The 27,316-nt window shown below is 41.4% G+C and overlaps 1 protein-coding gene across 2 annotated transcripts in view; it reads right to left on the reverse strand.

The window, feature by feature from the left end:
* The window catches only part of SLC38A1 (solute carrier family 38 member 1), a 41,837-nt gene that overhangs the window by 12,943 nt on the left and 1,578 nt on the right, over positions 1-27,316 (reverse strand). For both annotated transcript variants that reach the window (XR_004357108.1, XM_032688040.1), the window contains exons 2-10: positions 19,900-20,112; positions 12,391-12,466; positions 11,716-11,831; positions 6,772-6,845; positions 5,101-5,193; positions 4,719-4,800; positions 3,456-3,538; positions 2,760-2,818; positions 1,931-2,053 (exon numbers count right to left, since the gene is read on the reverse strand). Coding sequence is in view for 1 of the 2 variants with exons in the window: in XM_032688040.1 (XP_032543931.1) it covers positions 1,931-2,053; positions 2,760-2,818; positions 3,456-3,538; positions 4,719-4,800; positions 5,101-5,193; positions 6,772-6,845; positions 11,716-11,831; positions 12,391-12,466; positions 19,900-20,018 (825 nt within the window). In the remaining variant the exon portion in view is untranslated. The remainder of the gene's footprint in view (positions 1-1,930; positions 2,054-2,759; positions 2,819-3,455; positions 3,539-4,718; positions 4,801-5,100; positions 5,194-6,771; positions 6,846-11,715; positions 11,832-12,390; positions 12,467-19,899; positions 20,113-27,316) is intronic.

Consider the following 27,316-nt stretch of genomic DNA (forward strand, 5'->3'; position numbering starts at 1 on the left):
GTGGTGCAAGTGCAGCCCTGACTGTGCTTGTAGAGCGCAGCTCTGGATGCCACACTGCTGCTGGTTTTGCTCCCTGGGATGGGTCTCCCTGCCCAGCTACTGTCACGGTTACTAGCACAGTGTCACGCGTAAAAGGGACATATGGCGGGTCACCGCTACGCTACCCTGCCTTGACATGGAGAGGGGTGCGCACCCGTGGTGCTAAGGCTGAGGTCCTGAAGAGGAAGCCCGTATCCAGACTGTAAGAAAAGAGAACAGGAATGCAGAACTTACAAATAAATGGATATTTCAATGTACCAGACTGAATCCCTTAATTTCCCAGGCCAACAAAAGGACTAGGAGGGCTTTGGAGGGAGCATGCTTTTCTTTGGGGAAAGAGAAAGACCATTATGTCACCAGGAAGTGCAGGAGGCCTCTGAGGGGTACCTCACCCCTTTCTCCACTAAGAGCTTGAGGGGATTTCAATCCTCAGCCAAATTTCACAAATGATCGTGCCCAAGCACTTCCATTCTCCGTTAGGGAATGGATATGAGCAGAGGTAGCGTGAATCTGCAAAGACAAAATGAGTTCATCCCTACATGCAGCTCTGTCCCACCCTCTGAGATCTTGTGCTGGTCACAGGCATCCCCTTCCCACAGAAGCTGTTCTGTGATACAGCCCAGGCCTGGCAGATTCAGTAAATGCACTGGCTGCTCTCCAGTGGTCCTTCCTTGCCCAGGCCTTTGTGACCTACTCTCGCTCACTCATAGCACATTGCTGCTGTGGTGTCTCCATCTGTAGGAGATACTGATAAGTTGCCTGGACACAGTCCTGGGTGGCCCTGCTTCAGCACGGGGTTTGGACCAGGTGACCTCCAGTGGTCTCTGCCAACCTCGGTTATCCTCTGATTCTGTAAAACTGTCCTGTCTCTCCTCACACACCGAAGTTGCTAAAATGATTGGCAAACTGTTGGCCCTGGGGGCAAACCTCGGAATATCAGCTCCGGGTGCCTACTTCAAATGGACTGATCCTTCTGATGTGACTCTGCTGGCTCTGAGGCAAATGCTGAGACTCACTGTAGAAGAAGGTGCCCTTCCATACTATCTGGAATACCTACACTTGAGCCGCTGTCGCACACCAAATTAACTAATTCTTGTTCTGTCACACTGTATCTGGGGTGACGGTTTCCCCCAACCAAAGAACAGTGCTTGGATTGGCTTCTTCAACTGAAGTTGGTAGCCTGAATTTTAAAAAAATTAATTTTTGCATGCCTCTGTTACACATGTGCATTGTTTATGAATGCGACTGTAAGGCCCTGAGGACCATACCCTGCTGGATAAGGGGCTGTTCCACTGGGAGCACTGCATCCCATCCTCCTGCTCCCAGAGCTCTCACATTCTCTTAGACCAACTTCTTTTGCAGCTGTGTGGTGACAGAGGGAAGCATCTGACTGAAAAGCAACCAAATTTTTGCTGGACTAACTTCCAACTGTATCCTTTTTGCAGTCCAGTTCACCACATGGCTACAGAAACATGTACCCTGTCACAAAGAAGTGTTTTTTCTGCTAAAGGACAGAGATTACTTCTGGGCTTTGGATGCACGAGTGGCTTACTCAGCTTCTGCTGAACAAGAGTCTAAAGGCACAGTTGTAGTATGGATAGTAAGAAGCAGTGGAAAGGAAAAATCTCCTGAAGAAAGCATTAATTGTCCAGTGGTAGCTCAGGCTCATAGCCTTAGCACATCTACTACCAGGGCAGGACAAGACTGCAAGGCACATTCATCATGGCATCTCCGTAACACCGGGCAAGGAGACCCATTGTGCATTCACCATTGGATCACAAATGGAAGCATGGAGAATCAGGCCCTATGTGGTGCTGTTTGGCTTAAGAACATGGGGTGTAGGTGCACATATTATGTGAATTAAAAATAAGTATTATAAAAAGAAACATACCTTGGAATTAAAGATAACATACTTTGGCTTACACATATGTTCATGTGCTGAGCTATTTGATAGGACAGATGTTGCATTTAGTTCTGGTACACCACAGGAAATTTGAAACTTCTTGTAAATAACCTAGAATAAGAATGGAAGATAGCTAATTGCTAAAATAATAAAAAAAGTAAATTAAAATTAAAATATCAGTGAAATTGTGAGCATCCTGGTCTGTATCATAAATAGCGTGGCCAGCAGGACTAGGGAAGTGATCATTCCCCTGTACTTGGCACTGATCAGGCCACATCTCGAGTACTGTGTCCAGTTCTCGGCTCCTCACTACAAAAAAGACATTGAGGTACTGAAGTGAGTCCAGAGAAGGACAAGAAAGGCAGTGAAGGGTCTGGGGAGTAAGTCATATGAGAAGCTACTGAGGTCAGCGGTTATTTAGCCCAGAGAAAAGGAGGTTCAGAGGAGACCTTATCACTCTGCAACTACCTGAAAGGAGGTTGTAGGAGGTCAGTGTCAGTCTCTTCTCCCAGGTAACAACTGACAGAACAAAAAGAAACTGCCCCAAGTTGCACCAGGGGAGTTATGGATTGAATATTAGGAAATTTTTTTCATGGAAAGGATTGTAAAGTATTGGAAAAGAGTGCCCAGGGAAGTGGTGGAGTCACCATCCCTGGAAATGTTCAAAAAACGTGCGCCTATTTCACTTGAGGACATGGTTTAGTGGTGAACTTGTGCTAGGTTGACAGTTGGACTTGATGGTTTTAAAGGTCTTTTCCAACCTTAATGATTCTATGGTTCTAAGACTCATCCAACAAAGAAAGCAAGCTGAACTTACCACTACCAGGAAAAATACCATGCAGCTTAATGAAAATCCACTGGTATAGCCAAGATACCCTGAAAGAAATTAAAGGGAAATCTTACACAAAATTATCTTATTAGTCTATCTTGGCTTTTACTTCCTTTTGCTTCTTCATGAAAAGTTCAAATGTGCTATACATTTAATATGCATTGTGAGCTTCTGGGCAGGACAAAAATACGTCTTATTGGTGTGGAAGTCTCCCATGTGGGGAATCTCCTACATAACAAGTCTCCTAGCTTTTGGTCAGGCCTGAGCCTTGCTCTGACCCATTTGACTTCCTCAGGGTCACCTATACATCAGTTTAACTAATTTTACTTTTGAAAGAGGTTGTGATAATTGAAAAATACATGAAAGTGTGCAGTTGCAATCAGAATGTGATACAGATTCCCTGATACAAGTCACATCAGCTGAGTTTGGGTTATTTTCTCAAAAGGAAGATCCCAGCTGGACTTTGATGCCAAATGTTGTTACATGATTTTAAAAAAATACATTGTGTACCTATTGGCATCTCTGTGGATTCAAACACATTTGAAAATGCAATTCTCTGCATATATCTTACTTCAAAGTCCAATACCTCACCACCAAAAATTTTGATGCTTATAGAAAAGTAACTTATTTTTGGTCAGTGTGGCTGTCGGTGGCATGATGCCCAAAATGGCATTTTCATCTTACCTAAGTTCTTAAGGAGACATAAAGGGAGGATTATGCCAAATGTCACTACGACAACAAGAATCCGTCCATCCACGTACCATGCCCTGCATAAAACATTTAAAAAACCATATCATGAGCACACCTTAAACACTCTCTGGTTTTCCCTTCAGTCACCCTCTTTGACTGCTGTACTTACAGAACTATCTTTGGTCTTCTTACCCTACAAGCTCCTACAAAAGGAGAGAAGGGGTCACATCTCAACTTTGCAGACTCTTAAAGTATCCAGCCCTTGAAACAGGGCACTGGTCTGACTCAGGTATGGCAGATTTTCATAGTCACTAGTCAAAATATCACCCTACTGCTGGGATCAGTGAGTGGGACTGAGAGGCAGAACAACCACCTGTGTGACCTGATATAAGCCACCGTGTCAGGATGACGAAAGATTGTGCAAAGGGTCACACATACGGCACAGTGGAGCAGGGAGGGGCACCACAATTCATTTGGGAAACCACCCAGGCATTTGACTGGAGTGGCAAACCAGGCTCCTGAGGGCTGGCATGCACTGGCCAGTCCAAGACTGTTATCTCCTCTAGCAAAGTGCTTTGAATACTGCTGGAAAGCAAGAAAGAGGAGAAGGGACAGTGTTAGTGATGTTCTGATGACCTATTTCCATTGCTTGGTCCAGTTTAGTATGATAGCCTGAGGAGGAATGGAGTCTCTACCACTTTCTTGTGCACTACAGCACACCATATAACCTAGTGCGAGGGATATTTACCACTATAAAACAATGTCATCCCTCTATTAAAGAAACTGGTAAATTCAAGGAATGATAAGTGGCAGAAATCTAAGTATAATATTCTGCAGTTGTCATATGCTAGTATTGAAGGATTTCACACTACGGACAATGTTCCGGGGACAAAATTCTGCAAGATGCTGAGAATGCAGGGAAACACATAATATCTTTAACTTGCATTGCTCCCAATATTTTCAAGTGTTGCCTAACACTATAAAATATTGGATTCTATAAGAGCTTTGCATAAATCACCATTCTTCATAAAAATCTAGTGTGCAAAACCAGCAGCTAACTAACCTGCATTTCCTATCCATCTTTTCCTTCCCAAAATTGTCTTGGTTTTTATGAACCCCCTGAGAGACTCCTGTGAAAATCTACTTTGACAAACCTAAAGGATATCCAATACTTAAGAGCTTTTGTAAACATATGCTTAAACTTAACTACACAATGTTAAATTCTACAGTCTAAGCATCAAAATTAATTCAACTTACGAAAAAGTTTCTTCTTTTCCCATTAGAAACTTTATGGCAGAAGGCAGCTCATTTTTGACGATGAAGAGATAGCTCAACATTGCTGGAGGAAGAAGAAGATCAGTTTAGAAAATGGATAAAGTATTTTGTGGAACGAGTACTGAGAAGCATCCTGAACCTTCTCCCACAGTGATGTCTGATGATAGAAGACCCTGAAGTATGACTGACCGTAAAACTACAGCATTTTCAAAACGCTGCATGCAAAGTGTTGGCCACAGCTATCTTGAGGAGCATGAAGATCCCAAGATGTCGTGGGGAGAAGGAGGAACCTGACTGGTTGGTAGCTGTAACATTATTGAGATATTCCTGAGCTTTGTTTTCTAATATTCCTCATTTCCTTTACCTCCAACGTTCTGAAGAGATGTAGAGCCAAAGACAATCATTTTGCCTGGGGTACCAAAGATCTGCTCACCAAGCTTTTCATACACCATGCACCCTGCATAAAAGAAAAGAGGAGAAAGGTAACAAATATACCACTGAAAGCTGCTGAGTTGAAACACTTATGATTTCTTTTCAGCTAACCAGCCATCTGTGCAGCCCAAACTGCCCTTTGCAAGTAAATAGGGAGCTCTCTTGTAATTTCTAGGGCTGAAACTTATATGTTTTCTTGACTTTTATAAATGTTATCATTGGCTACCAGTCACTTTTGAAATGGAAGCTCTTAATGAGACTATTGCACTCCTTTAATGAGTCTGTCTATACCCCTAGTGACATTTCCTTCTGGTATCCCCATCCTGGCATAGATTTGTGCCTGCAATGAGAATGACATAGAAAGCCTCCTCTCCAGACAAAACCTGGTACAGCAGGACCTGCAAGTCAGCACTGGCAGCTGCTTGCTTTCCCTGAACGATCCAAATGAGGACAGCCACTGTTTAACAGGATCATTTACAACTTCTAATGACAAAGCCCTAACTTGTGAGTTCTCAGTGTGGTATAGTTTTGGTAAAACCAGAGAAAGGTGTAAATTATAACTAAGATTTCTTTTTAAGTAATCACCAAGCTTAAGAAACTCCCCTATTAATTGGTTTGTGTTTCTGTTAAATGGCCTTTTCCTTGTCTGAGAATTAGGCTGAGAAAAAGACTGGGTATTGTGAAGATCATGAGATACATTAGAACCAAAAGAGAAATACCGCAGATGTTACACTGGGCAGATGATTTTTAAAATGCATTCCATTGTTTGGTTTTCTCTATATTTCCTTACAGCTGGCATTTCTGCTTTGAAGTTTATATAAAAAATAAGTTTGAGCTTAAATGTACCAGCAACATAGAAAATAGGGCTCAGATTTTGGAAACTAACACGGCACAAATGTGTCCACATTGAGTTTAAATAGGCATTTGGTGACATTATACATGCTAGAACAGTAACTCGTGTGATCAAATTGTGTATTTATACATTATAGTGTTCTCGTGCACAGATAATTTTAAAAATATGGCTTCAGAGATTGTTTACAAGGAAAGAGACTCTCGGACTTCAGAGCACAGTGACATTTAACATTGCAGGTAACTCCTCATTTCTGCGTTTAGATAGTGTATCTGTGTTACAAATACGCTTCTCTCTGTGAAGGAACTGTTCCCTTCTATTTTATTCTATGAAAACTACTACTACACCACAAAGGCTATCAGGAATTTCACACTAACCATTAAGGACAAACTGTATTTTCATGCATTCTTCATCACTGGTGAAGGTCCGCTATGTTTCATTTGTAATTCACTTTGTAATGCAAAGAACCTATACGAGCTGCTCCTTCTAGCTCACTGAAGACAACATTTCCAGGCAGCAGAATTCACTCTTTGTCATTAGTTTTTTTCTTTATAGTGATATAGTGCTCTTCTCCATTGTCATGACATAAATTCTTGTTAATTCTGGGCTTTTGACCCAAATTTGTCAGGCCTTCCTATCATGTCAGCAAAGTGACAAAAACTCCACCTTACATAAAGCACCTGGCTTCATTTGAACACTTTTTACCTCTTGGTTTTTACAATTCTACTGAAATGGTAAAACATCTTAGATTACCTGTTTCCTTTGAACACACCAACAGGAGATGTATTGAATAAATAGACAGCAGCGTGACTGAAATCAAAAGCAGCCTACAAAAGAATGGAAAATAAAGCTTACCATAAGAGATGAAGTCTAACATTTCAATATTTCATGTCAGGTCATATTCCTATTGACTCCAAGACAATTTTTTTATTCTTCTGACCATGCAAAAAGCCCTAAAATACATGTGATTCACATGCTGTTTGCAGTTCCACCATGGAGGTAGAAGACCCCACATGTAGAGGGATTCAACCAAATACAACTTAGCGGAGCCACAGAGTGCAGCTGAGTTACACCTCCCCATATTGAAAAAAGCAAGAGTAAAGATCTCTTATCAGACAGAAATGAAGATTTAATCAGAGCACAAATGAGCCAGGTATGTCGTTCAACACGCACTCTTAAACTTTTCTATTCTGGAAGCAGAGTAAAAGTTGAGGAAAGTCCCGTGTTTAAGGACTCCCATAACAAATGGAAACATCTTTTCCCAGGACACATTTCATATGTTACCTCCAAAGGGTAACATGCCCAAATTGCTTTTTATGTGCCTCACAGTGCCCAAGGAGAGGGAAGTTAAGGCTTGACTGCCCTCCCTTGGGAATAAAGGCAGCAACCAAAGGCTTATACTTTGTCCAGGTGGGGGCTATTGTTCCCTCACTGATGTCAGTCCTGGTCTGACATGATCCATAATTTAACTTCACAAAGAAGAATTGCAGGAAGTAGTGACCAAACTGTTTGTGTAGGGAACTTGCTGGCACAAATGATAATTAGTCAGTGCTGGGGGCTAAGTGCATAAAAGCACATTTTCTCATTGCTCAATGTCTTTAAGTCAAACACCATGTGTGCCTTCCCCTCCAACACTGACACACAAAGACCTGATGATGTTTTCATGATGTGTGTGAAAAGCATTCCGACAATCTGTTGGCAATTCCTCTCTTTATTATGACAACCACCCTCCGGACACCGAGGAAAACAAGACTAAAATTTAACAGAAAACAAGTTGCTGCCATAGATAGGCAGGAACACATCTTTTTCATATGAATATATAGAAAGAACAGGACGAGAAGCCTCCTCCCGTCACTTTTTTATTAGTTTAGACTGGAAATACTTTAGTGCCAAATAATGACCCACAAGTTCCTTGGGGCCAGAGGAGCAGGGAGAAACATAAAGAGGTGATAGAAGGAACTGTTCTTTTGCCAAGAAAGAATGATGGTTGACAATAACAACGCATTCTTTGTACAGCCCCAAGGCTGTTTCTCCTTGAGAAGGTGGAGAAGGGAAGGGAGATTGTACTGACTGAGGTCACTCTGCTCCATTTTTTACAGATTTGCTAAGCCCTCCTCCTGCCCGGGTTCCCTGCTGAGCTGTTCCGCCCCTGTCTGCCTGCAGACACTGCGCTCAGGCCCTGTGCTCAGCTGCTGGGGCTGACTCAATCCCAGCCCCAAATGGCTCCAGCTCTGCATGCCAGCATCCAGTCTGTCTTAATATTAAAAGCTCCTGTTTTTCAAGCACTGAGCTCACAGAGCCTTTGCAGCGGAAAAAATAACACTCCCAAGCAGCCAGGTATTTATCTGATCTGTTGTCCTTAGCTCCCCATAGGGTTCTTACAGACACTTGGCATTTTCATTAGCACTGCATGAAAAACTTGTTTGTGTTAGGACTGTGGTATGGACAGGAATATTTGTGCCAGAACCACCCCTTGGAAAGGAATGAAACTGTCCATGCCACTCACTCTGCACAAATTCAAAACAGAAACAGGGAACTTGCACTACAGTCCCAAAAGCACTCCCCTACTCTTTGTTTTGCCTGCTTTTAAAGAAGTGCTGGTAGCTGTGCAAGCAAACGGCAGATGCAAAAGTCACTTCCCTGCAAAAGAATAAACAGTTTAGGCCAGAGGACTGATACAGTGTTGAGAAGAACAAACCGTTCCTGTGATGCTACTGCTGTTTTCTCCCAGATACCACATTTACCAGGTCAGCTGAATTCTACGCTGTGCCCAGCCTGCAGTGAAGTCCCAGGATTTGGGGCTAGAAGAGCTGTGAGGCTCATGAAGTCACCTGAATTATTTCACAGAGCAGTTCTGAACCCTCATAAGGTACTGGGTGCAGAGGAAAAAAGAGCATGGGGTTTGCTACCATACAGCCTCCTAGAGGGCTGGTCTGCCAGCTGCCCTAAACCTCTGGAGGAGTTAGGCTGCAGCTTCATGAGTCCTTTAAGCCAAAACTAGCAGAATCGGCTGCAAGAAGCAGTGTGAAACTTCAACTGTAGTCTCAATCTATACCTCATCTAACAAGCTCCTCTGCCTCAACAGGGTTTTTCAGATCATATGCAGTGCTGGACTAAATGCAGGCTGAAGGTACCTTGTGCATGGCTGGCCTACATGTTTCAGCAACATGATCCATCACTCTTGGACCTGGCTCTCCAGGATGAAACCACAAGCAGCAACAACTGCTCTTGCAATTCCTAGGTGGCCTGGCTCATCTCTAACTTCTGAAACCTTTTGTGCCATCTTTTGGCAGCAAAGTTTTCTCTCCTTTGGCATACAGGAAATTATGTTCTCTTTTGGTCTAGGCTGTACTTATCACCAATGCTGGGATTAAGCTCCTCTGAGTTCCCACCTCAGTAGTTTTGCCTAGATAGTATGATGCTTTGTTATGGCACTAAGTTATGCAAATAGGACATAAACATTTCCATGTTTATTTTGCATGTCTTATGCTAAGGATATAAGATATGAAGTGATCCAGGTGTTCATGGCAGTGTGCACTTCATACTGCAAGAGCCCAAAAGCTGTGAGAAAGGAAATCAGGGTGAGTCTGCTTTGTCAGTGCTGAAAATTCTCCCTTAATTTTTCTGCCTCTGCTTTCTACTTTTCAGGGATGGTGCATGCCAATATGGGATAAACTTTCCAGAACTGTGCTACTCAAAGACAGTGAATTTAAGTGCTTTCTCATGTGCAAAAAGCAGTGAAAGCAGAAATCATCTACCTGTGACAGCAACAGTAGAACTATACACTTATGGGAAAAATGTATGGAATGAGAGCGTAAGAAAAAATCTAACACTAATAGACTAGGTTTAACTATAAGATTATTGTAAGATAAAAGAACATTTAAAGCAGTTCAACTTTCAAGCATAACTACAGACACCATGTTAGGATCCTGCATCTTCAGGCTTCAAAGGGGAAAGCTCTGCTAGTCTGCTCAGTTAGGTCCTGCTAGCTTCCTTACCTGTGATCTCAGTTGGCTGCTATATCTCAAAGCCAACAGATCTAAAGGCATTATAAAGCTAACAAAAACAATTATCCACTTTTGAACACACACAGTTTATTCCACAGAGAATAATGCTGTTATTTACTCTATAAAATCTCTACATTCAGTTTGGCAGTTTTTTGCACAGTGTGTTGGTACAGATCTACATACTCACTACTCGGGTCGAGCTCAGTCACCATCACACATTGTTAGAAGTTTCTCTGGTGTTCACATCACTGGTCTGATCTACTTCACTTAAAAGAAACTGCCTTTTTACATCCTTTAGAATAACATATTTCACTTTACTCTCATGAAAAACTGCTGAAAGAATGAGAAGAAGGTGAGCTTATAGAAAACTAAAGCAGTAAGGAGAAATTGAGGCTGTTCCTTGGCTGAGACACTATTATCACAGAAGAGGTAACAAGGCTGAAAAGACATAACTTTTTTTTTCTCTCCTTACAGCAGTTTTTGCAACCACCAGTTTGCACCCACAGAGATGTGCTTATCAGAGCATGGGTGGACTATCACATATGGGTTGGAGTACTGGGTAAAAAATGCAGTAAAAATAAAATAAACTGAGTCACTCTGCTAAAGAAAGATGTAAATTACAATCCGGATATTTTACAGCCTATCTTAGTGACAAACAATTATGAGACTTCATACATTCTTAATCTAAATGGATTAGCTCCTTGGATTATTTCTAGATTTTACCCAACCACAGCAAATTGTAAGCTAGCATCATGGATCTAAGATATTCTGGCACAAAATCCCAGAGCAGATGGCAATACATACCACTTTGGCTATCTACACTACTTTCTACAGGGCTCACATTATATACTAAGAAATGACAAAAATTCTATATTTTTAGATTCGACATTCAGGAAATGACACTTCTTTAGAGCAATCTGTAAACTCAGTAACCCTGTCGAATAGTTCTCAAATATTGTAAATTATTGTATTTCTCCCCTCAATGAACATTTATCATTGAAATCTGCACACAATTCCCAACTGATTTCTTAACAATCACTTTTCACAATGAAACGTCTCATACTGAGATCCAAAACAAGTCATTCAAGGGCACTGTTTCATTTTTAAACTATTTAATTCTCTTTTATAAAAAGCCTTTTTTTTTTTGCCAGTTAAGTACTCTGCCTCAACTCTTTTCTATACCAAAATCTTGGCTATATTTATGTTGGCTCTCAAGTACTCACCTAAAAAAAATGAAGAAACTGTGTGAGTGAGATGGAAATACTATATGTAACTTATAAAGGAATATAAATATTCTTGTTTTTTAAAAAGAGTGTTTATTGCACCATACTCTGAAGAAAGCTCTGGAGATCCTGTGACATAAGTAAGAACAAGGTACTAGCCCACTGCAGCTATTACTACTGAATATTTCTGATGTATGCATAGCTTGTGGAGCACAGGAAAAATCCCCATCTAGGTCTGCAGTAAATAATATGGAGTTAATTTTCCCTAGCATTACAAGTAATGGCTTTTTCCTCAAAAATATTTGACTGAAAAAAAAAGTCTGAAACTTGTAGCCAATATTTTCAGGCTTGAATGCTGTACTTCATTACGGATGGACTATAAATCCCTCCACTTGCTGACAGTGCACACATTCTTCAAACACAGTGAAACTCCACAGAGATCAGCTATTCATCACGTGAATACTTACAGAAAAAGGACAATTCCCGTATTGGCCAAGGCAAAAGCAAGACCCAAAATCCCACTGCCCATAATTGCATTGCTAAGGTTGAAGACAGACATCCCCAGTGAAGTAGTTCCTGGGATCTGGAGAAGTAAAGACAGATGTGTCAGCAACAGCTTGGAACAGAGCAGGGAAATGCACCTCTGCTTCAAACTCCATGTTTTGTGATGTATCAGATGTAAGTAACAACTCCTATGGAAACTACTTAATAAAAATTGGTTTAAAAGAGGAAAAAGCATTGCTGAACCCTGTCAGAGCTACATTCTGATTGCCGTCCAATAGATTTTATAAACTGACATAAATGCTATAGGCAATACAAAACTCATATACAATCTCAGTTTTAAACTCCATCTTTCACTATGCCTGTGAAACATCTTAGGCACATAATTTATATATGGTAAAGCCATAAGGAACCACCACAACTTCCTGCCCAACACAGGCCAGAGGGATTCCCTTGCCTCAACCCAACCAAAATGCTTGGGGGTTTGTTTTGAGGTTTTATTTAAGTGTTGCTCCCAGGCACTGAAACTTGAATACAGTTATAATTGTGTGCCCAGCACTTTTGAAGATGATATTTAAAGGCCCTTCATACACAACATGCAGTTCCTTTCGACAGGGAACAGAACAGTGAGAGAGACTTACATATTCATCACATTTCTTCTTCTCCAGGTGGCTGTTTGTGAGACTTCTTCTGCTTTCTCGATCTGAAATAAACTTGCTGAAAGAAGTCAGAGGATTTATTTCCAGCAAGTGCTTAGAAAATGTGAACACATTAATTCCATGAGCAGCACGTGATTACAAAATAAGCAAAGTATAAAAACTGTGTGCGAAAAGAGGTCAAACTCATAACAGATTATGCCCCACTAATACATTGTACATTGGGCATCAGTAAAGGTAACACCAGCACAAGATCAGAATAAATGTATATATATATATACAGAATGGTCTTTTAGGCAATTTTGTAAAGCAGCAGCAACAATTTTGTGGATGGGAAAGCAATTTGTTTGCACAGATGCTAAGAGGAAATGCTTCTCCAGGTATCCTGCAGAGATGCTTATGAGGAGTACCCACTGCTCCCAGCCCTGCTCATGGGGTTAGCATAGTAATGCTACTCTGTAAGGCAAGCAGCCATTCTCTGTGACCAAGTATGTCATGTATTCATTCCTTTCTCCCACTATCACACCCTGAAGATCCTGTGAAGCAAGCAGACAAACCAATCAGATTTCTTCTTCCCCTCCCTATCGACCTCAAGACGCCTGGGCGCCAACTCAATTACTTCCTTCCTTGCCAGCCTGGAAGGCCCCAGGCACCCAGCCCACCAGGAAGTGGTGATGACCCCTTCACAGAAGAGGGGAAGCACAACATCACCCCTAGCGCTGACTGTAAAATCAGGCAATTACAGGGCCTAAGTGGGGAACTTGGGACTGCAGCTGCTGCTGGCCAGGAACACCCCTCTGTCCTCTGCATCCTCCAAGGAATAAGGGAGTGACTTATGTTCTTTTATATGATTTTTATGCCTAGATTATTATTGTACAAATCATGTATTAAGATTTGACCCCATCTGCTGAGGGTCCAGGTGATTATAAATTTTAAGTTATACTATAAATTCTCTATTATAATACTTATAAATTGCACTACAGTGATTCAGTTTGTTGAAGTCCTGTGCCATTCAAATACTAAATTCTGTGCTACACTAATCATAATACCCTGCTAAAAAAAAATTTTAATTGTAACTATAATTTACTGCTATCATCATTCTGCCAAGGATCCCTAAAAGACCCCACCTGTCCCCTCACTGTCGGGTGACACTGTAAAACCCTATATTGCCACTGAAACCCTGAATTGTCACATAGCGTTGGTACGTATGAAGTTAAGAACAGGAGGATGTGCTACACATAGTCAGCACTGCCTAGACCATCCTGAACCAGGCAACCTGTACTGTTCTGGGCTACTAGATTTTCAATTGAGTGTCTTTCAAAACGCACTACTGAATTCATCATACTGCAAAATTCAACACTTCTGTGCAGGGAAACATGGAACAAACAGCTTTTCTTTCTCTTTACCCTTTACTTGTTTTGTGTCCTTGATGTATCCACATTTAGGAACTTACTGTCCTCCTGTGGCTGTGGTGGCATCCTTGGGACTTACAACACTTCTGATTTAGATGAGCTGTTATTTTCTCGCAGATCTTCTCTTCAGCTAACTTTTTAGTTTGTATAAAGCATTCTTTCAGCTTTTCATCCTTTGAAGGTTTATGCCCAATTAAGTCCCTGGCATCTTTGTTAATCCACAGATGGTTCTTAGTCTGCACTGGCTAATGCATCAGCCATTGTACACGTCACATACCTAACTAGGGGCTGTCACCAAGTGTCAGAGACTGTTTTAGCTGTAGGTACATTAAGATGACTCTTCTTAGACTAAAACAGACAAACAACACTGGACACAAACAGCAGCACTGCTGGTCCTTTCCCACAGCTGGGAACGTCTACTGGCTGGGGATGTATAATTCAAACTGTGACTCAAGACTGCACATCATCTGAGTACATCCAGTGGTATTCAGGTGAACTCGTTAAGACAGAGCTCTATCAAACTTCCCTACTACCTCAGCTGTGGCCTAATTACTACTGATATATGCTAGCACAGCTATGGCAAAATCACGCAGTTATAATGCTGCTGACTTGGCTTCCACAGCTGACACACTTGGACTTAGTGTCTTTAACATTTTGTGTTTATCCCTTAAATCCGGGCATAGCTGGCAAAATGTATGTAGTATTTTTTCCTGGATTTGTTGCAATTTTGACTCCTACTCACTGGTCTGCTTTGATTTCCTTTATGTCAATAAAAAACAACTACAGCCTTCTCCCATATTTTTTGAATACTAACTTCAGCAAATAATTTGCTGCAAAATATAGACATCATGTCAGATTTACCAGTGCTAACACAGTTGGAATGGATGGCTGAACCACCCCCCCACACTGTTTTAAGAAGTGAAAAGCAACCACTTCTAAGATAAACTGATCGAAACTAACTTTCCAAAGCTCACCTTGTAGGTATTTCATCCTCATGGAATAAAATCTCAACTTGATTCAGAGCATGTGCTTTTCTTTTTCATGTCTGTTTAAAGCTCATCTCTTGAACGCAGGCAGTAGAGTGTGAACGGTTTGAAAAAGACATTCCAGCTCTCTCTTGAAACACCCTGCAGGCAATTTGTACAGGCAGGAGCACAGAGAAGAGCTTTATCTCTTTTGGATTTGTAACTGCTGCTGGGAACATCTGTGGACTTTGCCTTCTTCTGTCATTTATGGAGATCATGTGTCATTTTAGATTTTGTCAAGAGTTATGACAGAAGTCATTAGTCTGATCTCCCCACTTCTGCTCATCCCCCTGCAGCCAATCCCCCCTTAATAATTACAAAAATAACAAATTTGTAGATACTATTATTATTGCTGTCTGGTATTAGAGTTCCATGAAAATTATTGTTAAAAAACTAATACACGATAAAGACAACACTTGAGAAATATTGCTTGAATATAAAAACTACCGTGGGACTTTCCATTAGAATATTTCTGACAAAGTAAACAGCTTCTGCAAAACCAGTATCTTCTGTGGCCAACAAACATGTTATTTCCTTCCGGATGGGACTTTGAGAAAACTAGCCTGATTTGATAAATTGATCCAAAGTACTTTCTTTTGAGTTAGCTCTACATTAGAAATGGAGGGGGCTTGTTGTCCAGCCTCTCATCTCCTATTACTAGCTGGGCTCCTCATTCACCCCATGTTCACCAAATCACACTGCACATTTTGCTCCACTTATGCTGTGTGCTGTGTACAGGAAGGCGAAGTCAGATGTGGGAATGTGGCTACTGTGCTCCCAAACCATGAACTACACAGCACTGAGCCCAGCTTCTTTATGGGGTGCTTCCTAGGCCATCTTCCAGCCTCAGGATTGCTTTCCCAGAAAGTTCATCAGTGATGTAGTGTGGGGAGATGTGGGGTCTGCTTGTGCTGCATTTGCTGTTGCAGGCAATTTAACCTGCAAGTCCAGACAAGAAGATTGCTTTGGCACAATGCTTGGGAGGTGGTACAGCCATACCATGTAACAGACAAATTTTCCATAAAAGGAAAGTATTACTGATCTTACATTAAATAAAACTAAAATTTTAAAAAAAAAGTGTAACGGGGAAGGTATTTTAATGAATTCAACAGAAACAAATTTTCCCAAGATACTGCTTTCTGTAAACATTTTTTTTTCATTTCAGGGTGGTTTTTTTTCCCCTATACCATATGAAAGGAAACATATGTTGAAATACTGGAATTTCTAGTTAAACTGTGCCATGCATCTGCTCTGCTTAATAGACGTGCTTAGACAACAAGCCATTCATTGTCACAGAATGTTGTATATTTGACCTTCAAAAATATGACACAAATTAAGTGAAATGCCTGTTTATGCCAGCCTCTCCCAGCCCTCCCAAGGACCAAAGGCCACTGTGAGAGGTGCTGTGGCAATGAGCTGCAGGACCGCCTGTGCCATCAAAGCCTGACAAGCATGAAATCCATTTGTGCTGTTTGTTGTCTTCATTTCAAATGCTTTACTCATCATTAAAAGACATAACCTGTTCTTAACTGTTTCTGCTTTCCTGTTGTGTTTCCTGTACCACAGCTGAGTATGAACAGATAATACAAAAATTTTCAGGTACATTAATGAAATATCCTGGCCAAGATATAATGAGCTCATCCTTTCAATGCATGAAGCCTCACAGTTGGCTTGGAAAGAATATCTTAATCTAATTATTTTCCTGGATTGATTTAGTGCAAAGTAGAAACTTAGTACTATTGATAAAGTGATTTTAAAAGGATGATCTTAAACTATGGTTTCCAAATTTAATTTATTAAAGGACTTCAATGAAAAATGTTTGGTTAAGGTGATATTTCCAACCTAATCATTTTGGCTAAGCAGAGTTAGCCAGAAACCATTTAGCTATCTTGGATATGTTTAAACATAATTAAATTAAAATGATATTCGATGATGCCTTAAACATTTGTTAGGAAAAGCTAGTTCTGCTAAGATGATGGAACTTTATCCTTAGGCAGCTTCTTAAACTGCATGCTAACTTGAGCAGTGGCAAAGATTTCCAGGGCAGGCCAGAACAGAAGAAAGCTTGGTCTGACTTACACTATGAAACTTGGACCAGATCTTGGTATACCTACTAACAACCTTGTTAACAAAACAAGGGGTGCTGATGACTTACTAGTAGCTGTAAACCAAGACAGGCATTCAGATATCAGCTTCCTGAAAGTATTGCATTGTCATAGTTATAGATAAGGAATAAGTCATCTAAATACCGATTTACAGTTATGTGCAGAGATGGCAAAGTTTTATAGCCAGGAGACACGGTTAAAAATCACCAAATCCATGTCTGAATTTGATGCAAATCTCTAGATTGGCATTTCCATTCAACATCTGCATACAAAAAACCCACCTTCTCAGTACAGCCTCTTTAAAACAATATCCCCTCCCTACATACAACTGTATATTTAGGCCTGGAAAAGGCTGGAAATCCAAAGGAAACTACAGAATTCTTTTCCAAGATCAAGAACTACCTGGAGTTTACAACTAGACTTGGAATCAGCTTCTGCCTGGTATACCTTCTCCGAAAGACCCTTAAAAACTCTGTTCTATATTGAGCTTGAACAATTATGCAGTGGGAGAAAAAATGTTCAAAATTAAATACAGTATGCAAAATCAAACAGGTTGAAACAACAAAAAAAGCAAGCTAGTTGAAAATTACAGATCTAATCTAAAGCTCAAGTGAAATCAACAAAAAAAGTCCCACTGATTTTGATGCACTTTGGAGTTTCACAAGGCCTCACACCATGTGCCAGGCAGCACAAAATGTGTTATTCCCTATGCCTGTTAACCTCTTATTCCATGGAAAAACAGTGTTTCCCAAGATAGTTATAGAAAGGGAATAACTACATTCTTTCAGGATGCATTCAGCATGGGGTGCAGAGCAGGATATGTCCCCCTGCTCATCATACATGGGGATGCTCACAGGGCTGCACTGGTGCCAACATGCTGCTGCACTGGAAGCTGTAGTCAGCACGAGCTGCCTTGAAATTTGTTTTAGACATGGAGTGGAACATGAACAAACCGAGATATATAGATCAAAATACTCATGTGTGGGATGTAAGTGGCTGTCCCATGAAAGCCCTGGCAGTGGGATAATAGAGAACTATAATGGGCTATATCCTACAACCAAATGATTGTCTGCAGAAGAAAAAAAGTTATCCAGAAAGGAATAGAAAATCGTGGAATATGTTCATATGCCCTAAGAGCCAGAGCATTAATCAGAAATTCTGCTTCTGAGTTTCTGACCCTCTTTCCTTCACCCCACTTTTCTTCTTCCTTTTGCAGGCAGTCTGAATTCAACTCAGTTCTTGTCATGCTTACTACGTCTTAACTCCACAAAGCACATTGTGACTGAAGAGAATCAGGCACATATGGCACACTCCTTCCCCACCGTCCATAAACATTCACTGAAAGATGAAGTGCCAACAGGGTTTTCCCCCATAACAGTTACTGGTGACACCAGCCAAAGCGCTGGGGAGGTGTAGCCAGCCTGGTACAGCCACTCCTTCTCTCAAGGATATAAATTCTCGGCAGGCTAAAGGGAGCAAATTTACTACTGTTAGCCCATGAGCTCCTCTCCTTCCAACGTGAACCAGCAGGAAAGCAAGCAGGTTCATACTGGAACTGTGTTGTTTTGGCAAAGTTGGAGTGGTTTTGTGTAGTGCTCTTCCCTTTCTTTTTTTTTTTTCTTTTTTTTTTTTTTTAACAGAAGTGGTTTGCATTTCGTTTTGGCACTTTCCATCAAAGCAGTTGCATCAGAAAATTCCTGACCAGCTCTAATCTTCATCAGCGCAGCTGTTGTGGTCACACCACCACACGCCCTGCTGGCTACGTCCCCAGGACTTCCCCAAGGCGGGTGATGGGGGGAGGCTGCAAACCTCCTGCTGGGGTCTCACCCACACCACCAGCCAGGGTCCCCTGCTCAATCCCACAGTATGGCTGTCTGGTTTTGCTACGTGAATGGTATGGCCAGTGCTGACTGCTTATTCCCATACCTGTCACCAAGCTCCCTGTCCCCCCACACAATTGTGAGAGTCACATGACTCTACCTGCACTTGGGAAAAAACAGCTCTAAGTTTTGTTTCAACAGCAGAAAGTGAGTTTCCCAGATAGCCAAAGGAGATGCTGCCAAAAGGAAGAAAGGGCAAGAGAAGATTTTAAAGGGCTGGATCCCCATGCAGTTACTAGCTGGCCAATGTGCTCCACCTTGCAATATGTGAAAAGGAAGTTTGATCAAAAAAGAGCTTCCTGTTTTACACCTCACAAAACCCAAACAGAGTCTGTCAGCAGGTCTTTGCTACAAACTGGTTGGCTCAGCACCTGTTGGAGCCTGACAGGAAGGGCTGGAGAACTACTCTCTGGTGGAAAAGGCAGCTCTTTGGAAATGACTACTGCTTACAGAAAAAGCCAACAGCCTAATAATTGTAACTAGCAATTTTCACCAGTATTCATGCATTTTTTGAAACTTGATATGACTTAGGTGCAAGACTCTGTTTTACCATCTTCTTGCCACCCCTGCCTGAAGGGAGCAAACTGCTGCCCAGTTTATCTTGCCAAATTGCAAACACGGACTGGGACTACACTTGCTGCCAACCACATCAGCTGTAAACCTCCAGGAGCTTGGATGCATGGATGTGGCCAGGCAGGTTAAAATTGTCATATCAGGGATCAAAGGCCAACAAGAAGATTTGCCCCGAATTCTGCCACTGTATTAATTGTTATTACTTCCTTGCTGTGTGCAAGCAGATATTTCAAAATGTTGGCTTTTTGCTACATTATACATTTGTGAATTTTATTAGACTAATTTGAAAGATTCAAAACGATGAATAAATTGCCACTCTGCTTGCTTTATCTCCTATTGCAGCCTATGCCCAACAGATGTTACGTATGAAATTCAAATTACATCTTCAAATGAAGCATGACTTGGTAATGAATAATTCAAGACATATACTGAAAATTAGAATGCTGTTTTTAAACAGTGTGTTTCTTAGCAGAGGAAACGTCAGTGGAAAAATACTCACCTATTTATCTGGCCATTTTCCACCTCTGTGAAATCATTTGAATCATTGCTGATGTTATCATCTTCAGGGACAGTCATATTCTGCAATTCAGTCAGTTCTAATCCAGCTTTGAAAGGCATGCTGGGTGAGGAACTGTGCCTATCCAAGTGGTTCTTCAAATACTAGTGTTTGGTTGGTATCTTGTGAATAAACTGCAGCCACAGTGTCAGCAACCTAAATAAAACACAAGAAAAAAACCTAAGATGTATACCACCAACAGCAGGAAATATCACCAGAAGAAACCAGTGAAACCTGCAAGGAGGGACCATCCTTACTATGCAATTTTGTATTGTTAGATGGACCTCAGGTTATAACCTCAATGCATTGCAGAACAGTAGTAATCTTATATGCCTTAATGAGATCAACCTTACAAATTTACCCTGTCCTCCAACCAACTGCTGAAGACAATACTTTATTTACAAACTTGTGAGCAAACCCAGTCTGTTTGTTTCAGGAAAAAGAGATGAACTGCCTACAAAATAAGGAATAAAAATTATTTGCTTATCCAAGTCACATTTTGATATTTGATGTTTGTCTTCTGTATGTTCTCCATTCTTAATTAAAAATATAAAGCACATTGTGTCCATGCTGATGCTAAGTGGAAAGAAGGAGTGAGTTATCCCAGTACCCCGTTCTACTAATACATATATTCCAACACACTTTTGGTAAAATGGATGTGTAGATGATGCTTTGTGTATGGTTAAACTTATAATGAACAAGGACAGAAGCAGACAAAACCAAATCGCTGAGCTCATGCGTCATGGGAGAAAGAGTAATGTATACCTTGTGTCAAGCAGTTACTGTCTAGATGATCAGGTGAACTCTCCTTTGATAGATGTGTTGCATAAAAGCACTGAGAATAACACCAAAGGCAGATCAGAGAAGTCTGCTACAATTACATATTTCCTTATCAGCAATGCAAATCAACTGAAAGACCAATATTTTCTGGAGTACAACCACTCTAAGCTGAGCTACAAGTCCAGCGTGGTAGTGAGGCAACAGTATGCTATTCACAAACAAGTTCCTACACCACAACTCTCTCAATTCCCATTTTGTGAATGAATTTCCTGCAGTACTGCCAAACAACTATTCACCTTGGGGTATGTGGTGAACACTCAGACGCCAGATTAATCTGGGAATATTTTTAAATTTCTCAGGGCTACCTCAAAGCCATCGAACTGCTTGCATGCAACCAAAGAGGCATGAGCATACCCAGCTCTTACAGGGTGAGACAGGAGGATGTAGTTCACTTGTTCAGTTATGACAGCTGCCTGTTTCAAATTAAGTTTACAGAAGCCAATACTTCTGTTTTATACCACATCTCCACCACGCAGAAGAGGACTTTGCAAATGAGCAGTTTCTTCCCTGTAAATACTTTCTCAGAAATGCAGTTTTAAAATGTATATGTGCTCCTAACAATTCCTCAAGGGCCCACCCTGTCTAAACTTCAGGTACAAACTTTAAAGGCCAGTCTCAAGGCTAACAGTAGAGCAAGATCTGTTCTTTTCCACTGAAAGAGCAACTAAGCACATGGTTATGGTGGCTGACAGGGCCTGGTACAGCCTGTTGTGAGGATAGAGTTTGGGGCATGTTAGCTGAGTCCTTTTTAACTCCTCTACAGAAGAGATCTCCACCACAGACACCAGGAGAAAACTGCTCGAGTATTAAAATGTTAGCACAATAAAATATTTTTAAAACCATTGATTTAGGCTGCTGATAAACAAATGCAGACTCGCAAGCAGAGGGTAGTTTTAGCAGTGACATTCTGGAACAGTCTTCAGGAGACTGCAGGGATAAAATTGTCTACCTATTTTGGAAGAGAAGCACGATCTTTTTATAAAAGGATAAAGCCACAGGAGACGGCAACTGCTGAGATCGCAAGGATCAAGCCCACTGAATCCTCAAGCTTCTTGTGACCATGATTTCCTAAAATAAAATATTCTTTAAGACACTTTACAACCTCTGTACCAGGATCTGTATCCCCTGGCATTTACAAACCTGTGCAACGTTCATCTGAGATTCAAGCAGAGAAGCTTCTCCTCTGGGCACCATTTTGCATCATGGTGCCCCAGGAGGATTTTCAGAACTGCCTTGACATTGGCTGTGCTTAATAAATTCTCCATGAAGTGTTTCAAAAGCAGGTGCTGAAATTAGCACTCATGTGAGGTAAACAGCACACTGGAGAGCTGGCTGCACAGCTCACTGACGTGCGGCTCCGGCTTCAGGAGCTGCTGCTCTGGCCCTCTGTCACTGAAACACTGCAGGGCCAGAGTGGCAGGAGCATAGCTCACTGCTTTATTCGTAAGGAGCGACAAGCTTTGTCTGTTTTAACCAAAACTCTGCTTCTACAGAAAATTAATTGAATGAAGACTTCCGCAAAGGCATGTAATGATAGGACAAGGGGGAATGGCTTTAAACTGAAAGAGAGTGGGTTTAAGTTAGATATTATGAAGAAATGCTTTACTGTGAGGATGGTGAGGCACTGGCACAAGTCGCCCAGAGAAGATGTGGATGCCCCATCCCTGGAATTGTTCAAGGCCAGGTTGGATGGGGCTTTGAGCAACCTGGTGTAGTGGAAGGTGTCCTTGTCCATGGGAGGGGGGTTGGAACAAGATCATCTTCAAGGTCCCTTCCAAACCAAACCATTCTACGATTCTATAAGATGGAGTGAAATCTTAGTACAAGTTGAAGCATCAGTAATCATTTCAGTCGATTCCAGCTCTTAGGCAGACAAGTTGTTCCTGAAGCAGCACGACAGTCATCTTTGAATCTGCTTCAGGTTCTTGCTAGGGTGATTTACTAAAAAAACACCAAAATAAAATCATGAAAGAAAAAAAAATTGAGTGAAATAATGCATTGCACTTCCAAGTATGAGAAAACCTCATCTCAGTGCCAAAACACGAGGAGGGTGAGAAGAGAGTGGTGGGTGGGGCTGGGGACTGAAATTTTCATTGTCATGGCATGAACTCATCACCAAAGAAAAACTAACATGCCCTTAACACTTCCATCTGTAAAATTAAGATGATAATAGCGACAATAACACTCAGTTTGTGAAGCCCTTTAAGATTCAGAGAGAAAGGGTGATAAATGTGATACCTGGAATAAAGCACTATGCAAATCACAAAATTTTTGCAAAGATACAGTTATCTTAGAGATATACAGAGAAAACCCATTGTCATTGCTAATCACTCTGGGCACCCTCCACAGTCAATGGAGTACAGGTGGTCATATAACTTTCCTCCCCATTTTAAACTTCAAATTCACCCATGTGACAAACCGCAGAGCCTTAATAAAATCTACAGTTCCAAATGATAGCGTTCACATCAACCAGCTTCATTCCCTACAAGTCAAGTGTCCGCTCCAGGCTCGTCACTTGGCCTCTACAGTAGAGCCTGGCACTGCTGAAGGACAACTTACCCTGACCCACAGGAGTGGTCTGAAGTCTCACTGAGCTGTTCCCTACAATTGCAATAGCTTTACTCCCCAAGGGAGATTCAATGCTAGGATAGCTGAGCTAAGCAAGTTGCCACCTCAGGTGTAGGTACCACTAATGCCGTGGGAAGAAAAACCCAAACTGCTTCAACTAATAAAAATTCACTATATGTTGATACTGAGCTATATTGGAAGCAGCATGGTAATATTTGTACTTTTACAACCTTTTCATTCAAGAAATGTCATAAAAGAAATGCAAATAAAAATGCTATGTTAGCAAGAGTTCCTAAACTGAGCTTTATTCCTAATTCACATTGAAAGGCAGTAAATAATCATGTGAAGAGTGACTGCAGAAATCCCAATCACTTCAGTCACTGTGCCTAATACTCTGTTCATCCTTAAACCTTCCAAAAAGAGAACCTCTCTCTCCAGACACACACAAAGTAAATCATGAAGAAGAAATTAGAATTTTGCTCTTATTTCAAACTTTTATACTCAGATGGGCAATCACTGCTCCTTGAAGCAGGAATCACCCTAAGAGAAAACCAGGAAAGAGTTAATGACCCTTCAAAAGGAACCTCATGGGCCTTTGTTTGGTAGCTGACCCAGCCCCTCCTTTAATAGAAAAAGTAGTGCTCTGACCTAGGAGCTTGGCTTTCTCTTTAAACGTTCCATGATATGTTTTGTAAAACCCTTTATGGATAATTTATTTGTTGTGTGCTCCTTGCAGAATATGGGAAAGATTACAACTGGTCACAGAATTCAGGAGGACTATGTGATGACACAAGAAGATAAAATGAAAGTTGGGGTTTTTTTCAAGGACACTGAGACCTTCACAAGCCTTTAAAGCACATTCCAAGAACTGTGGTAATTTTCTCTGTTGCCTTCTGAAACATAAAAAAAAAAAATAATCCCTGCAACTCCAGTTTTCTGGACTGTTAAATTCCACAAGAGCAGTAATGGGATCAAAACCCTTGTATTTGAAAAAAAATGTTATACAGACGGTATATCTTTATTTCTTCTGCTGGTTCAAGCATGAATCGTTTCTGGTGATGGTTTAATTCACGACTTTTTTTTCTTTCATGTCCCGTAAATGACATCTTTCAAAAAGTGTCACCTTAAAGCACATGACTGCCCAAAAGCTGAGCCAGTACGCAAGAGGCATTTGGATAATTGGTCGAGTTGGACACCATCTAGCCCATCTCTGGATATGGTTTTTGTAATGTGCCCTTGCACACCCAGGGGGGAGCTTCATTCACTGTGTGCTTCCCACAGTCAGTCTTGGGATTTGTAAATATCCAAGACACACTAAGCACTTTTAACTATGAAATCCAAGCTAATTCACTCAAAAGATGAAACATGACTCAATTTCGTTCACAAAGGGAGTTTTGCCAAGAACTCCTCTTGGTTGGCTAAAACTCATCAGAATCCAGCACTTGATTTTCACATCGGCTGGTTTTAGTCCTGCAAAGCCCAAGATGTGATATGTCTTTGCTCATACTTTTGAAAATTCTTTCAAAGTAGACCAATATGACCAGTAAGATATCATGGATATAAACAATGAAACATTGAGCCTGAAACTCTGTGCACGGACTATTCACTAAAACGACAAAAAGCAAAAATAAGCTTTATACGAAACAGTATCACGTTGGGAGGCGGGGAAGCAACTATCTCCTTTTTGTTCCACATTAGTGACACCTGACATGAGGAACATAAAGCTCCAGATTTACTCCTCATCTACAGGAAGGACAAAATGGAGAGATTAGAGAACAGCCACTGAGATAAAAAGAGCTTGGAAATTAAAGACTGACTCACATCCACTGAGCAAACAGCTGCAGTGCTTGAAATGTCATTGCCTCCAGCTCCTCAGCTCTGCCCCTCTGCAGCAGGCTGCAGCCACAGGAGCAGTGGAAGGAAGCGGGTTCACTCCGGTCCCACGGCAGCCCAGCCCCAGTTGGGCTCAGGGAGCCACACAGAACTGACAAGGTACCAGCACACAGCTGTCCTGCCCATCGGACACAGCGCCAGGATGAAAGCAGTGCAGCAGCTGGAAGGACTTCGAGCTGCTGCAGCTGCTTCTTTGGTGGCTGTAAACCACCACCTTTCATTTTCAGGCTTCTTCTCTCTCACACAGCTTCCACAGCACACAGGATGGAAACAGTTAAAAGATAAGATGGGGAGGGGGGAAACAAGCACAGAAGACTTAGGAAGGAAGCGGAAGGAAGCTCAGAAAAGGATGCTATATATCACTCAGAAGCGATGAGCACAAATGTGGATTGTCGACCTTTCTCTTGGTAGTGCATGACCTTGCACTGCAACAGGAAAATGTTCCTGCTTTGCCCCATCACTCTCCACACTGCCCTTCCATGCTGCCATAAAGAAAGAGAACACAGTCCCAAATTAAGTCTCGACAGGCTACTCAGCTGATCAAAGGCAGGCAAATAAGAAACCATAAAATCTCAGTCTGATTCACCCAGTGATTCATTACTTTAAGCAAAACACTTAAAGATGAACCATAAAGGAAAATGGGTTTAAGTACATTTTTGTTTTGAGCCCTTCCCAGTCAATTTAGGAAAGGCATTTGGCAGAGGAATATAGTCACATTTTTTCCTAATTATATTTCTCTGTGAAATCCTCTCAACAGTCTCGGTTTTGAAAAGAGATCCCAGAACACACTGCCACAAATAAACTCGTCTTCCATAGAAAGTGGAAATGCTGTATGAGTGGGACTTTATGGGGCACTGCAACAAAACAGACTACCCAGATGTATTTGTAAGGGTTAAACAGTAGCTCTGAAATTCCTATTTCAATAAATTTTGTACTACAGAAGGAAGAACCCTTTGTATAAGTTCATATGTAACTCGCCTTCTGCCACAGTTTACAAGTAATTTCTCTACCTCAGTTTTGACTCTAAGAGACTCAGAGTGATATTTATCTGATAAGCGCAGACAAATATTATGAGAGTTGACTGCAAAACATGAAAAAGCTGCCATTTTTCCCAAGAGCAGCCACTCAAACTTCTTGGATTGGATTAAGGTCACAGCAGTAAATACCTACCAGAAAGGAAACTGAATTCAGGCTTAAAATATTTAAATATTCCCACAACATTTCATTTGTCCTCACAATACAAACTTTTAAAGCTGTGGTTATTGTCATGCTACTTGCCATGTGGATTCGTACAGAAATGAGCAGGCTGAAAAAACACAGAGGAGAGCACAGAGGGAAGGAAAGTCCCATTTCTGCTCAGTCACCACTCTTCCCCTGCTAAAAAAAACGAACTCCCAAACCAGAAAAACACAGACAAAATGTAGGACAGAGACCCAGGACAAGCAGCCTGCAAGCAGGAAGGTTGAGAGAGCCCCGCCTCACCTTCCATCCTCTAAAACCTTTCTAAAAAGCGGGATTTGGTCATGAAGGACAGTTGATCCTCTGTGTTTTACAGCAGTCTTCAAAAAGCTTCAAACAACTCAGAGGATAATCCTCTGCACAGGTGTATGTGGAGTGTGGCCCTCACCGCTAACAACTGTCTCCTGTCCTCACCTGGGCTAGAAAGCCCAGTTGGCCCAACTACAGCATAAACAGCCTCAAGTGACAAGCCAGAGGATGCTGCAATGTGCTTCAGAGAAGTGCTCTCTCTATGGTGCCTCTTAAAAAGAAAAAAAAAAAAACTTCGGAAAAGGCAAAGTCAAATAGGAGTCATTCAGTACGACTGTGAAGCAGATCCCATTTTAGTCAGTGAATTTCCATCAAGCCTCAGCAGAAGGCCTCTGCTTACCAGCAATATGGCAGTTCCTAGATTTCAGGCAGGTTTTGCAAGCAGATTTCAATGCCATTTCGGCAGGGGCTCCTAACCTGAAAAGGGCAGTTATTGATATCTATATCCTTCAGCAACAGATGGAATTGCCTTTTAGAGACTTTTAAAACGAAGTTGGTATTTTGGTAGCAA

The sequence above is a fragment of the Chiroxiphia lanceolata genome, chromosome 5 (assembly GCF_009829145.1).
Source record: "Chiroxiphia lanceolata isolate bChiLan1 chromosome 5, bChiLan1.pri, whole genome shotgun sequence".
In the NCBI taxonomy this organism is placed as follows: domain Eukaryota; kingdom Metazoa; phylum Chordata; class Aves; order Passeriformes; family Pipridae; genus Chiroxiphia; species Chiroxiphia lanceolata.